General features: G+C 38.2%; 1 protein-coding gene across 1 annotated transcript in view; it reads left to right on the top strand.

Annotated features, from left to right (window-relative positions):
- ERC2 (ELKS/RAB6-interacting/CAST family member 2) overlaps positions 1-14723 on the top strand; it is a 913064-nt gene that overhangs the window by 409911 nt on the left and 488430 nt on the right. Inside the window, exon 8 of the mRNA XM_057705261.1 lies at positions 8715-8852. Within this exon, the coding sequence (XP_057561244.1) occupies positions 8715-8852 (138 nt within the window). The remainder of the gene's footprint in view (positions 1-8714; positions 8853-14723) is intronic.

Here is a 14723-nt window from a genome sequence, read left to right on the forward strand (position 1 = left end):
ATGAGGTCTAACAGACATGTTTAGAATACTGTACTCAACAGTGGCACACACATTCTTCTCAAGTGTACAGGGGACATATTTCAGGATAGACCATTTGTTGAGCCACAGATGAAGTCTCAGTAGATTTAAAAAGATAGATATGCAAAGTATCTTCTCTGACAACAGGAGAAATTAGAAATCAACAACAGAAGAAAAACTGGAAAAGTCACAAATATATGGAAATTAAGCAACACGCTCTTAACCAATTGATCAAAACAGAAATCACGAGGGAAATTAGAAAATGCTTAGAGTTGAATGAAAATAAAAACACAACATACCAAAACTTGTGGGATGCAGAAAGAGCAATACCGAGGGTGAAATTTATAGCTATAAATGCTTACATCAAAAAAACAAAACAAAACAAAACAAAACCCAAGAAAAATCTCAAATAAACAACCTAACTTAAACTTAAGAAACTAAAAAAGAAAAACTAAATTCAAAGTTAGTATAAGGAAGAGAACAATAAAGAATAGAACAGAGATACATAAAATAGACTAGAAAAACAATAGAGAAAATCAATGAAACAAAAATTTGGTTCTTTGAAAAGCTCAACAAATTTGACAAACCTTTAGGTGGATTAAGAAAAAAGAGAAAAAATGTAAATTATTAAAATCAGAAATGAAAGTGGAGACATTACTACCAATTCTGTAGAAATAAAAAGCATTATAAGTGAGTACTATAAACAATTGTATGCCAACAAATTGGTAACCTAGATGAAATGAACCCATTCCCAGAAACACCAAGCCTACTAAGATTAAATCATGAAGAAATAGAAAATCTGAGTAGACCTGTCATTAGGAAGGAGATGGAATCAGTAATCAAAAATCTCCCCAAAATGAAACTCATGGACCTGATGGCCTTGCTGGTGAAACCTACCAAACATTTAAAGAAGAACTAATATCAATCCTCCAAAACCTTTTCCAGAGAACAAAGAAGAGGGAACATTTCCTAATTACACTGATACAAAAGCCAGACAAAGATACTACAAGAAAAGAAAACTACAGACCAATATCCCTAATGACATTGATGCAAAAATCCTCAACATTAGCAAATCAAATTCAGGAGAATATTAAAAGGATTATATACTATGACCAAGTGGGATCTATTTCTGAAATGCAAGGATGGTTCAACACAGAGAAATTGATCAATGTGATATACTACATTAACAGAATAAAGGGGAAAAAACACAGAATCATCTCAATTGATGTAGGAAAAAACATTAACAGAATTCAAGATTCTTTTATGTTAAAAATATTTTATTAACGAGAAGTATAAGGAAACTATAATCAGAGCCATATATGAAAAATCCATAGAGAACATGATATCCAATGGCAAAAGACTGAAAGCTTTTCCTCTAAGATCAGGCACAAGGCAAGGATTCCCTCTTTCACCACTTCTATTCAACATAGCACTGGAATTGCCAGCTGGAGCAAGTAGGCAATAAAAAGAAATAGAAAGCATCCAAATTGTAAAGGAAGAAGTAAAATTATTTGTTGATGGTATGATCTTATATACAGAAAACCATTAAGATTCCACATACGAAAAAGCTTCTGGAACCAATAAATGAATTCAGCAAAGAAGCAGGATACAAAGTCAACACACAAAATTCAGTTGTATTTCTATATACTAACAATGTGCAATCTGAAAATGAAATTAAGAAAACAATTCCATATACAATAGTATCCAAAAAAATACTTAGAAATTAACCAAGGTGGTGAAAAACTTGTACAGTGAAAACATTGGTGAGAGAAATTAAAGATGACATATAATTGGAAAGACATTCCATGTTCATGGATTAGAAGACAATATTATGATATTAATACTAACCAAAGTGATATACAGATTCAGTGCAATTCCTATCAAAATCCTAATGACTTTTTTTTTGTAGAAATAGAAAAATCCATCATAAAATTCATGTGGAATCTCAAAGGATCCTGAATAGCCATAACAGTCTTGAAAATGCAGAATGAAGGTGGAAGACTCACGCTTCCTGATTCCAAAACTTACTACAAAGCTATTTTATTCAAAACAGTGTGGTACTGGCATAAATAAAGACCACGAATGGAATAGAGAGTTCAGAAATAAACCCTTACATATATGGTCAAATGATTTTTGACAAGGGTGCCAGGACCATTCAGTGGGGAAAGGACAGTCTTTTCAACAAATGGGACTGGGGAAAAACTGATATCCATATGTAAAAGAATGAAGTTGGGCTCTTACCTGACACCATGTACAAAAATTAACTCAAAATGGATCAAAGACCTACATGTAAGACCTAAAACTCTTAGAAGAAAATATGGATCAAAAGTATCACAACATTGGATAGGCAATGATGTCTTGATTATAACAGGCAATAAAAGAAAAAATAAACCAATTGGATTACATGAAAAACTTAAAAAATGGTGTATCCAAAGACTATCAGCAGAGTAAAAAGGCAACCCGCAATATGGGAGAAAATACTTGCAAATTATATATCTGATAAGGAAATAATATGCAAAATATAGAGAGAAATTCTAAAATCAACAAAAATCAAGCAACTTGATTAAAAAATTGTCAAAGGACTTGGATAGACATTTCTCTAAAGAAGATATACAGATGGTCAATAAGCACATTAAAAGATCACACAACATCATTAATCACTGGGGAAATACAAATCAAAACTATGAGATACTACCTCACACCTATTAGGATGGCAACTCTCAAAAACAAACAAACTAGAAAATAGTAAGTGTTGGTCAGGATATGGGAAAATTGAAATCCTTATGTACTGTTGGTGGGAATGTAATGTGGAATAGCCACTGTAGAAAACAGTGGTTCCTTAAAAAATTAAAAGTAGAACTACCATATGATCCAGCAACTCTGCTTCTGGGCATGTAACCAAAAGAATTGAAAATAGGGTCTCAAAGAGATATTTGTACACTCATGTTCATAGCAGCATTATTCACAATAGCTAAAATGTGTAATCAACCCATATATCCATGAACAGACGAGTAGATAAGCAAACTGTGTTATATATATACAATGGAATATTATTAAGTATTAAAAAGGAAGGAAATCCTGATGTAGGCTACAACGTGGATGAACCTTGAGGACATTATTCTAAGTGAAATAATCACATAAAAAACGCTGTATGATTCTACTTACATCAGGTATCCAGAGTACTCAAAATTGTAGATATTGAAAGTAGAGTGGTGGTTGCCAGGGCTGGGGGTGGGGGAATGGAAAGTTATCATTTAATGGGTAGTTTCAGTTTCATAGGATGGAAGGAGTTTTAGAGGTGGTTGACTGTGTTGGTTGTACAACATTATGAAGGTATTTAATACTATTTAACTGCTACTGAAGTATATACTTAAAAATGGGTTAGATGGTAAATTCTTTGTTTTTTGTATGTTACCACAGTAAAAAAAAAGATGTTTCTGAAACATTATGAGAGATTTACAGGCCTGTAAATTCATGCTTCCCAAGCTACCTGTTTCTTTTTTTTGATATCCAGTTTGTCGTGGAACAATATGTGGTCCTACTGTGTATGATCACTGTGCGGTTCTGGCCACATGTGACCCATGCATTCAGAAACATCTCAATTTGTCTATACACAGCTCATGGTGACCAGTCCATCAGTCATGTTCTCAAATATTGATGTCATACATAGGCACTCTCGATTTTTGTCATTATCAAAGACTGGCAACAAAAAGTTACATGGACCACATTTGGACAAGTGTCTTACAAGAACTTGAGAGAGAGGCGGTTCAGAAAAATTGTTTCAGGATGGTTCCGTTTCCTGGTTCGGGGGCTAACAACCACGGCTCTCCCTAGGTGTGTGGAAATGTGAAAATGTCAATACTTGGTTTCTCAGCTTCCTTTGCAGCTGGGCTGTGCACCCTACCTTGGCTCTGCTCATTAGATGTATCTGCCCCAGAGTTGTTGGAATGTTGAGAATGTGAGGGGCTCTCAGCTGCAGAGACTGCAAGGTCAAGGCCATGGGGCTGCACAACTACAGGGCTAGTGGTGGTGTTTAGCGGTCCATAACAGCTGGGTTTATGCTGTATGCCTCAGTTTCTGGTATTCTGCAGCTGGGGCAATGGTGTCTGCCCTAGACCAATTGCATCAAAACTTTGGGCATTGTTCTGGATTATTTTCCCCAACCCTGGTCCTTTAGTATTCCTGGTGATTTGTGAATCCTCTTCCTTTTCTGCTTAAACCAGACTGAGTTGTTTTTGTTGATGCAGCTAAAAGGTTTGACTGATAGGCTAGATTTGGATAACACAAACTGCGGAGATATGTGATATAGAGAAAAAAAATTTTTTTTTTTTTTAGTAACTGAATTTCAGAACAGTATAAAGAAGACAACCAAAAAGGTACCTTTGGGTAATATTTGAAAGCATAAAGATGCTTCAGCATATTTTAGGTACTATGACTATATACAGAGCTTCTCCATGCTTTTATTTCTCCTTTCTAGGATCTAAGAGCTGGAGGGACTCAGCTATCACCTGCTCTGGTCTATTCCTTTCATACAAGACACTCTCTTCAGGGTTCCTTTCATCCTTCTTTCATTCATTTAATAAGTAGATATATGGTATTGCCAACACAGTTGTTTGCTATGGCCAGAAAGACAACAGTTGAGTATGACAGAATTCTTGTCTTAATGGAACTCACAGCCACATTGTAAAGAGAAAAGTAAAGAGGCAATTTTTAAAGTGTGTGAAAAGAGGAGACTTAGCCTGGGCCAGAGTGGGCATTGTGGACAGAGAAGGCTTCCTGGAGGAGGTGAGGAATATGTTGATATCTCAATATTTGAGTAGGACTCGGGTAAAAAATTGGGATGAGAAGAGTCTCCCAGGCAGAAGGTGGAGAGGCTCTGAGAAAGCCTGGTCCTGGGAGATAGCAGGAGTGGTTTGGTAAAGCTGGGATAAGGCTAGGGGATAGTGGAAGATCAGGGGAGCCTTCCCATGAAGGGCTTCTTGTATGATGTCAGGGAGTTTGGGCTTTATCTGGAGGCAATGGGGGAGCAATTGAAGGGTTCTAAGAAAGGAAGTCATTTAGTCAAATCTGCATTATAAGAAGGTTACTTGTGCTGCAGTTTGGAGACCAAATAGGAGGCTGCTGCTGTTTAGCCAATGACAACTCTCCCACTAAGGGCTGCATTTGTGTGAAAACTAACCAAAAAACTCCATTTGGGCATTGACCCTCCTCAGGCTTCTCAGGCCTGGAGCTTCTGAAGTCAGTTTGAAGCCATTAGGATTAGGGCAGCCTGATGAGCTCCAAGGCCTGAGCTCTCCCTGACACCTGCTCCCTCTCCAATGATCTGCTTTGGGAAGTTCAGGTACCACTTCAGCAAAACTGGCTCCTTCTGAGTCTGCCCAGCTCTGATGAAAAGGCAGCTCAGTTCAAAGGCAAGGACAACAACAAAGGATCAGTTCCATCTCTAGCCCTCTTCTGCTCAGGCCCATCTCTTATTTTATCAAGTCACAGTGACCAGTGAGTTGACTGTGTTGCTTAAGTGTATTCAATTTTTTTTGCAGCATGTGGAATTTCTCACAAAATCCTCACTTTCCACCCCCAAACCTCCCGAACTTAACCCTGGTTTTCAATTTGTTTATTTTCCACTGCCTGCTATTTGAACTTAGTACAACCTCATCCTTTGAAGAAAAGTTTTCACTTTTTTCTTAAAATGTTGTTAATAATTTATGAACATTAGAAAGCTGAAAAATAATTTTTTTAAAAGATAAAGAATTTTACATTTACCCCAATCTCCTAAAATTAAAATTTTAATTTTAGTCCTCCTTGGAGTAACAGAGGAATATTTCATCCTAAAATGAGTCCTTCTAAAAAGCACAAACTTACTGTTCAAAACACATTTAAAGAACCCCTCTAATATTTTGTAGTTGGTCTTAAATATATTTTATTCTGTTATGTTCAAGGAAAACAAGCTGGAAGATGCAGAAAAGTGTAAAGAAGAGAAGTAAAATCATCAGTCATACCCCTGCCAAATAATATTTTAGTGAGTTCCATATAACTTTTGTTGTTGTTGCTGTTCTATGCTAGAATTTTTTCTTTTTACAAAGAAATGTCATGTTTTTACATTCTACTCTTTTTCCTTCTCATTCTTCTATTTCTACTTAATTATCAATTGTATGCAAACATGATTTTAAATACTTGCATAATGGTTTAAATTTTTATATACAAATACAAAATAAAAATGACCCATAATCTCACCAACCAGATAATCTTTGTTGGCATTAAAAATGAATAAAACCCACATGGTTAGAAAATTCAAGCAGAAAACTACAGAAGTGTACAAAAATGAGAAACAGAAGCTCTCCACCCTTTTGTACCCTAGACCCTTTCCCCCCATATTAAACAATTAAAATTTCTTGTGACTTTTTTCCAGAAAAAAATTTTATTTTAATAGCCATATATGTGTATCTATTTATCGGTTTATTTTTTGTTTACACAAGAGGCTATATTCCCTACCCTACTCTGTACCTTGTCTTTATTAAGAATCATTTTTGGTGATCTTTGTGCAGCATTTTTAAAGTGGTGTATCCCTAACTCTATAAATGCCTCCAGCTCCAGGTCTGTTTTTCAGTCTTGTCTGTTGTATAATTGGCTCTTCTGCTGAGGTCTTAGATGTGAGATAAATAGCTATGTCACTCCTGTGTCTCCAGGTCTTACCAGCCCACATTTCTCCATTTCTTATCTCCTACTTGCATATTCCTTGGACCACTGACCCTCAACATCCTTAATCTCCCCAGTAATTAAGGAAGCCCCAGGGAGTCTCACACAGGCTCACAGCAGTCTTCTTTAGCCTCTATTTCCAGTGCCCAAAGTCCCTTGAAATCAGTGATGCCACTGCCCCAGGGCTGATGCCCTGAGAGAAAGTTCTTCCTCTTCTGTCCAGGGCACTGTCTGCCTGGGTGGACACGGGGAACTCAATCAGTTTGCTTGGAGCCACCATGGATTTGCACACATACATATACACAGATGTGGGTATGAGTGTAATCAAAATAATAACACACACTCTCTCTCAAGAGTCAGTCCTCTCAGCTGCTGGCTTCTGTATAATGGCTCTCACTCTGATATGTAACCATCCATATTTTTGCTCACTGTATATTTGCTCATTGTGTTGTGTAACCACGTGAACACTTGTCTGGAATGGAGGGAGCCTTTGTTTTGACTGCAGGTGATTATACCTTTTGAGTTCTTGTGTTTTCTATGGAAGGACAGTGAATTCTCATAGTGGTAGCTAAATAGGAACACAATGCATTTTGATAAAGGAGAAGGTTAATTATTTCACCAAACCAGGATGTCTGTCTCAAGGCAGAAAACATGTCTTATTAAAAAATACATTGGCAAAAAGAGGAAGAAGAAGGAGAAGGAGGAAGGGGTAGGAAAAAGGGAGCAATAAAATAAAGAAGGAAGGAGCAAAGGAGGGTGGGAAGAATGGAAGGAGGAAAAGTCCATCTCCATTAGGCCACATCCATTTTAACCATTGGAAAAATTAGGCGCGTCCTCTGTCCTCAGATTGAGGGTCTGCAGGGTCATTATCTTTGCATTCAGAGCTATTTTGATGCTGCTACTGCTGCCACCTCTGCTGCCACCCCTCCTCCTCATTATTGTTTCTACTCTTGTCATTATTTGTATTGCCATTCCAGATGCATGCTGTGTGAATCAAGTAATCCCAAAATTTGTTTGAGTCACACATTGTGAAACGTGCATTTGGAATGGTTTCCTGAGAAAGCCTGGGTACAGAATACAAATATTTTGAATGGACTTATCTTAGAGTTGTACTGCTTTTTTTCCTTGTCATTTTAAAACCCTTAATACGAATAAATTGTTTGTACAGTGGGACTTTTTTTTAATCCTTAGATAAGAAATACATGGTTTGAAAGCAGAGAATAAAAACATGAATGATAATGTATGCAATGCCCAAGAGAAGGTCCTTGCTGTTGCTCCTGGGCAGGCGTTATAAAGCCTATTTGGGTGTGTTTATTTCAGGCTGCAGACAGTGGATAAAAGTGGCTGGTTGGTTGCCAGCACATGACTTACTTGCCAAATGGAGTGTTTAGTACTTGTTACATTTGATTTATATCACAAGTTCTTCCCATTAACAGCCTACTGGTGATAACCTACTTGGCTTTTCATGTGGTTACTTTGAAACGGCCACTTGACAACATTCGCCATATCACAAAGTCTAATACTGGATAGAAGAGTGAGTGAATGACTACATAGGTTCTGCCATATGCTGATATGGTGCTCAGTGGAGAGTGAGCACCCCATAATAGGCGTCTGTTCATTGAATGAATAAATCCTGCATATGTGTTTCTCTGATTCACTGCACCAAGATTAGGTTTATGGACTTGAGACTTAAAGGGCTTGTGAAAGGGGTAGAATTAGATAGAAATAATAGTGCTTAGATGTCTGAAGGGCTTGTATGTGCATGGAGGGAGATATTCTGCTCATCTGTATTGCCCTTTAAGCGCAAAGTTGAATTACATGGAAGAGGGAAGTTCTCGTCAAAATGACCTTGATTCTAAGTCGAAGTGTATGTAACCTTGTAGTAGTGACAATTTCCATCATCTTGGGTCTTTTTTTTTTTTTAATAGGTCCACTTTAGGAATCTTCGCATTGGATATGTAACAAAATGTGCGTTAAAATATGGTGATTTTTACTTTCAGATTGAAAACTTGCAAGAACAACTTAGGGATAAAGACAAGCAACTGACCAATCTGAAAGACAGAGTGAAGTCCTTGCAGACAGATTCCAGTAATACAGATACTGCGCTGGCGACGCTTGAGGAGGCTTTGTCAGAGAAGGTGAGCTTGGACTAAGTATTTGTGGGGGAATCAGGACTTAGGCAAACATGGTTGGGAGAAAATGATCCAAATGCATTTCAGTGTGCTTGCTTTTCTCCATGCACTCACACTAGCCCTAGTCTCAGCTAGGTTTTCTATTCCTGTGCTAGCTCTGTGCAGTAGACTTGGCACGCTGAAGCCAAGGGCTTCTTTTTGAAATGCATACTTGGTCACATCACCCTTGGCCCTGCTTAAAAACCTTCACCTTGTCATTGTTTTTAGGATGATAAAAACTGAAATCTTTAATTTCTTCATCTGCTCTGGCTCTTATCTGACCAGCCACTTCTCTGTCTGCCTCCCTTACCCTCCTCCCTCCCTCCCTTCCTTCTTTCCTGCCTTCCTTCCATCTTCCCTTCCTTCTTTCCCAGCCTTATCCCCCACTCACTTCCCTCATTCTTTGTGCTTTAGCCATGCTGGCCTTCTAGTGTACCATTGTTCCCTGCTGCCTCAGACCCTTTGCATATGCTGTTACCGAGCCTAGAATGTTCTTTACTCTCTGCAGACTTAATTTGTCTTCTTCTGAGAGCTCAGCTTCCTGAGAAGCTGTATTGCACAGAGTCAAGAATGTGGACATTGGAGCCAGACTGATTGGGTTCAAATCCTAGGTCTGACACTTACTACTTTGGACAAATTACTTAACCTCTCACTTTCTCAGTTTCATCATTTGTAGAAAAGGATAATAATAGTACCTACTTCAGTGGATTATGGTGAGGAGAAAAATGCATTAATATATGGAAAGTGTTTAGAATAATAGGCATAAAAATTTATAGCTGTTATTATTATTATCAATCATTTCCTCAGGGAAACCTCCCAGGTAAAATCCTCTATTATGTTCTCATGAACACCATGAACTTCCCAGAGCTCTTGTCACAATCTTAATTGTTTAATTATCTGTTTAATATGATTAATTGATCTCTGCTAGACTCCAAGCCTGCACAACATACGCGTATTTATGTGTTATTTGTGTGTCAGCTGGTCCTCCCCCAGTGCCTAGCACAACACCTGCAAGGGGAGTGCTCAGTGGGTGTTGACTGAGCCGCCACCGTATGACAGGCACTGCAGTGGGTGCTGGGGTCCCTCAGAGAAGAAAATGGGTGAAAATCCTGGCTCTCGTGGAGATTAGATTCTAATGGGACTGAGGAGACATGGACAATAATTAAGTAAAACACATGAGACTTCAAGAGGGTAATAATTTCTATAGAATAAAGCAGGGAGAGGGTACCAGGAGTGCTGGGATGGAATGGGCAGGTAGAGGGTCTTACTGAGAAGGGGGCATTTAAGGAAAGACCTGAGGAAAGTGAGGGATGAGCCATGAGCACTTCTGGAGGGAGAATGTCCTGGAGGGGAGAGCAAGTACAGAGTGGGAGGGGGAAGGGAGAGGGAGTATTCCTTGAAGCCCTTGTGAGAAAGTGTGAAAAAGTTCGGCTTTCACTCTCAAAGGGATAGGCAGCCATTTGGAGGGCTTTGTCCTGACTGACATTTAAAAGGATTACTTTGATTAAAGGAATGAACGAGATCTATTAGGTAAATAGGTCATTGTGATGTTTACCGATTCCTAAAATGATTTCTAATTCATTTCATTCTAGCTAAGTTAGTTCATTCATTCTCTGGGCACTTTTGTAGGACTCATACCCTGCAGAGTGTATGTAGTGTGCTGGGCTGGGCACCACTAGGCCTTGGAGTTGAATTTGCATGTTATATCCCCCATCACTTCCTAAGTGTCAAGGAACCAGGACCCAAGAGCAGATCAGGTAAAGTTTGCAAGGCTTCTGAGGAGAGAGAGCTTATTTTTGGTTGGATATTTCATGCATCAGTGCAATTTTTAGGTCCATGTTATTGACATAATTATTTTCAAACTCAGCTTGAGACAAAGAAAAGAAATCTTAAATTTTAAAGTATATGAGTAGACCCCATATGTTCTTTTTCTCTATCTCATCATTTTTGATTCTGCAGTACTTTTCAGGATTGCCCACAAATGCAGGAGGTAATGATTTTTTTGTTTTGTTTTTTGTTTTGGATGTCACACTACATTAACAGCATTGTCTCCTATTTTCCCTATTATCATAAACTCTGAGGTAATGAGGTCAAGTGGAAGGAGGCCTAGGAGCCAGTCTTAGCTCTGTCACTAACTAACTGGGTGACCTTGACAAATAACTCTCTGTCCCAGGGTCTCAAATTTCCCATTTGTAATATGGGAGAGTTAGATTAAATAGCCACTGGTTCCATAACTCAGTGAGTCTTAAGGAAGTCTTCTCTGACTTCTACTTCAGTATCACCAGGAGCAGTTTGTTGGAAATATGATTATTAGACCTCATGTATACCTACTGAATCAGAACCATGAGTAGTGCCTAGAAGTCTGCACTTTGGCAAACTCCCTAGATCATTGTGATACCCACTCTAGTCTAAGAACCACTGCTGTATGCTAAAAATATAGAAGGTAAAAAAAAGGAGCCATAATTCTATGGCTAGATAGTCTTAATGTTCCTTTAAAATTATAAGATTGTAACTTTAACATTAAATTATAAATAAGAGACAAGATTGTGTTTGGAAACGTAAGAATAAATAAGATGATCATTCAGGGAAAAATATTCTTTTCACAATTTTCAAGAAATTAGTATCAAAACTCTCTTGTAGTAATTTTGTTTGTGAAATTTGAGTAAAGAAATGTTGTTTCAAAAACTATTAATGATTGTGTATCCCTTTTGTAGTTTTTGAGTGATATGATATCAGTCCATTTGTACCCTTGATTTCTTTCTCTGAATGTACAGAAATAAACTTATACCATATACTTTTCCGTATCATGTATTCTTGGCAGCATTTTATCCTTTTTCTCCCTACTAAGATTTGATTTATTCTAGTTTAAATTCCAAAACAATTCTCAAATCTGAAACTACTCCCTTTACTTAAGCACTTCCTTTGAGACTGAAGGGATGTCCAGGAAGGAAAGCTGAGGTCTGTGGGAGTCTGGCCCCATCAAACTGTCCCACTACTTGATGATTGCATCACGTGGGGCAAGCCTCTTCTCCTCTCAGGGTATCTCAGTACCTTATCTTCAAAATGTATGTTTAAACTAACTGACGTCTAAATTCCATTATCTTTTGGAATTACCTTGACAATAATTATTCATTTTGCTGATCCACAATCTCGGGCACATGAAATCTGTACTGGACCGTAGATGGGGAGTTGAGAATTTAGATGCCATGAAGGGCCAGGCAGGGAGCATTAATGAGGGAAGTGGGTTTGGTGTTAAGCAGTAGGGACTGGTGGTGACTCTGGCAAGCTGGAGACGCTTTGACTTATCGCAAAATAGTCAAGTTTAGATTTTAAAATATGGTGGTTCAACCAAACCAAATAGCTCTGTGGGCCAGCTTTGACCCATGAGCTATTAGTTTCCAAACCCTATTTGCTGATCGTTAGCCTTTCACTTGATGAAGAGTAAAAGCAAACACAAAGGAATTTTCAAAAGGTGCCAAAAAATCAGAACATTAGTATATTTGAAAAACACAGACAAAAACGTTGGATAGGAACTGGCAAAGTTCTCTCTCATGGGACAAAGAATAGTAGATTTATTTTAAGTATTCATTCCAGTGGGTATCAGACTTCTATATGTACCAAAATAATCCTTATCATCTAGAGAGGATCTTAAAATACAGTTTCCTGGGTCCCATTTCCTAGTGATTCTAATTCTGTGCTCTGCTGTGGGGCCCAGAAATCTTTGATTTTTAACAAGCAAGCCCAGTGATCCTGATGCTAGTGTTTGGAAGACCACACATTGAGAAACACTAAACTCCTGCTTTTTCATTTTAAAGATGGGAAGTGGGCTCAGTGAGGTAAAATGACATGCCCAGAAATGAAAATCTGGGACATGTGCAGCACTATTCCTCATTTCTGGACCCTGGACAGACATCACATCATTAATCAACCATGGCACCAGTAAACTTCTCAACCCAGCACTCTGGGAAGCCACTTCTACTCTAAGTTGGCCCTTGGTTGGCACTTTGTTGTTTTCCCTAGATTATCACAAAGCCACTCAGCTCATGGGTGATGGAATGGGACTAAAACTCAAACATTCTGTTCTTTGTGCGTTTGACAATGCAATCTCTTTTAATCCCTCACAAGTCCCATTTTTATCCACATATAAATGGACAGATCCCCTGCAGCAAGTCATGGTGCAGAAAGGAAAATGATTAATTAAACATCATAGACTTATAAGAACATTTAATTATTTGCTGTCTTTTGGCTGTTGAATAGAACCCACTAGGCACTATTCACCATTTCACCTGGATTATTACATCCTAGTGAGTGTGTTATTCCTTTTAATTTCCCAAAACTTATTCAAATATCCACAGTGTGTAAAAAAAAAAAAAAAATGCTGCTTAGTGAGTTAAGATTGAGTATGCCTTAGCTCTAGGATTGACACACAGAAGCTCAAGGAACCCACAGTATTTATAAAGCTGGTCTCACCGAGCCTTGCTGTGGCCACATAGCAGATAAGCAGTTGAGAAGGCCAGATAGCAGAGCTGGAGGCCATTACAGTGCAGTTCCCATCCAGTGATAAAGCACAAATAGATTAGACCTGTGCAGAGCCAGATGGGTGCACAAGGAACACTTGCCAATGCAAATAAGACTAAAACAAGAACACATTGTTGGAATTTCTGCAAGTTAGTTGTTAATCAAGTAGATCATGGCATATTAGGGCCTTTTAACACATGTTTTTGACATCTCGCCCTGCTCAGCTGACAGTTAAATTAGTTTCGTGATTGACGGAGAAATAGTTTGTAGTATTGAATCATCAATAACACTTAAAAACATTATACTGCTTGCTGATTTTCTTTGTCATCGATGCCCAGTCAATAGTACAAGTGCTTAGAGCAAATGAACCTAATTTCCAAGTGACTCTGACACCTTCTGGATGTTAACATGCATACTTAATTTTATTTCCCTTCCTTTGAAGACAAGATGATCCCTGATTTGAATTCTTGTTCCTTCTGTCAGCTTTTTTAATTGCCTGCTGTATGCCAGACAGTTTGCCCAGCCCTGGGTTGAGAAAATCATGAGATTTGCTTGTTGCCCTTTGGAAAGCTGGGCTGAAAAAGTGGACATGCAATAAAACCAAATGAAGGGTGTGTGGTGGGAATAAATACCACATGTTCTGGTCAGAGCAATTCCCGGGAAGGTTTCTAAATAGTGAAGTGACATGGTCAGTTTGGGGCTTTAAAAATGTCACTCCATTAGCCATGGGGTGGAAGTGATGGGATGGAGATGGCCTGCTCACTCGGTGAGCAGTTGTGAGGCTTTTGCAGTAAGTGCAAGCAAAAGACAGCATGGGCTCAGTTGCTGAAATTGTTAAAAGTCCTTGAGAGACTGACAGTGCACTGAGGCCATTTCCTCCTTCTGTTAGTCACATAATCATCCATTTGCCAGTGGCACAGAATAAAATAGGACGGTAACTGAAATCAAGAAAAAACAAATACAGGCAATTAATAGGCTCATTTGTTCTATTTCTACCCCCACAGTTGTAATAATATACTTCATTTTCAAGTGTTTTTAAATAATTATGAAACAACAATGGTACTTTCTTCCCCCTTGAAAGCATTAGACATATAAATTATTGTCATTAGGCTAGAACAGTTGCTTCCCTGGGGGATCTTAAATCACAGGCTAGGTGTTCAACCTAACTTCCCTCTACATTAAACACTGTTTTACAGTTGCCTTATGTATCAGGCATCCTCTTGTACTATATACTTATAAGAATGTAAAAGACAATGTTCTTAAGAGTCATCATTGCACCAAAAGGACCATCCAAAAGGAAATTCATATATGTGTTGGGAA

Source organism: Hippopotamus amphibius, chromosome 13 (assembly GCF_030028045.1).
Source record: "Hippopotamus amphibius kiboko isolate mHipAmp2 chromosome 13, mHipAmp2.hap2, whole genome shotgun sequence".
Classification (NCBI taxonomy): domain Eukaryota; kingdom Metazoa; phylum Chordata; class Mammalia; order Artiodactyla; family Hippopotamidae; genus Hippopotamus; species Hippopotamus amphibius.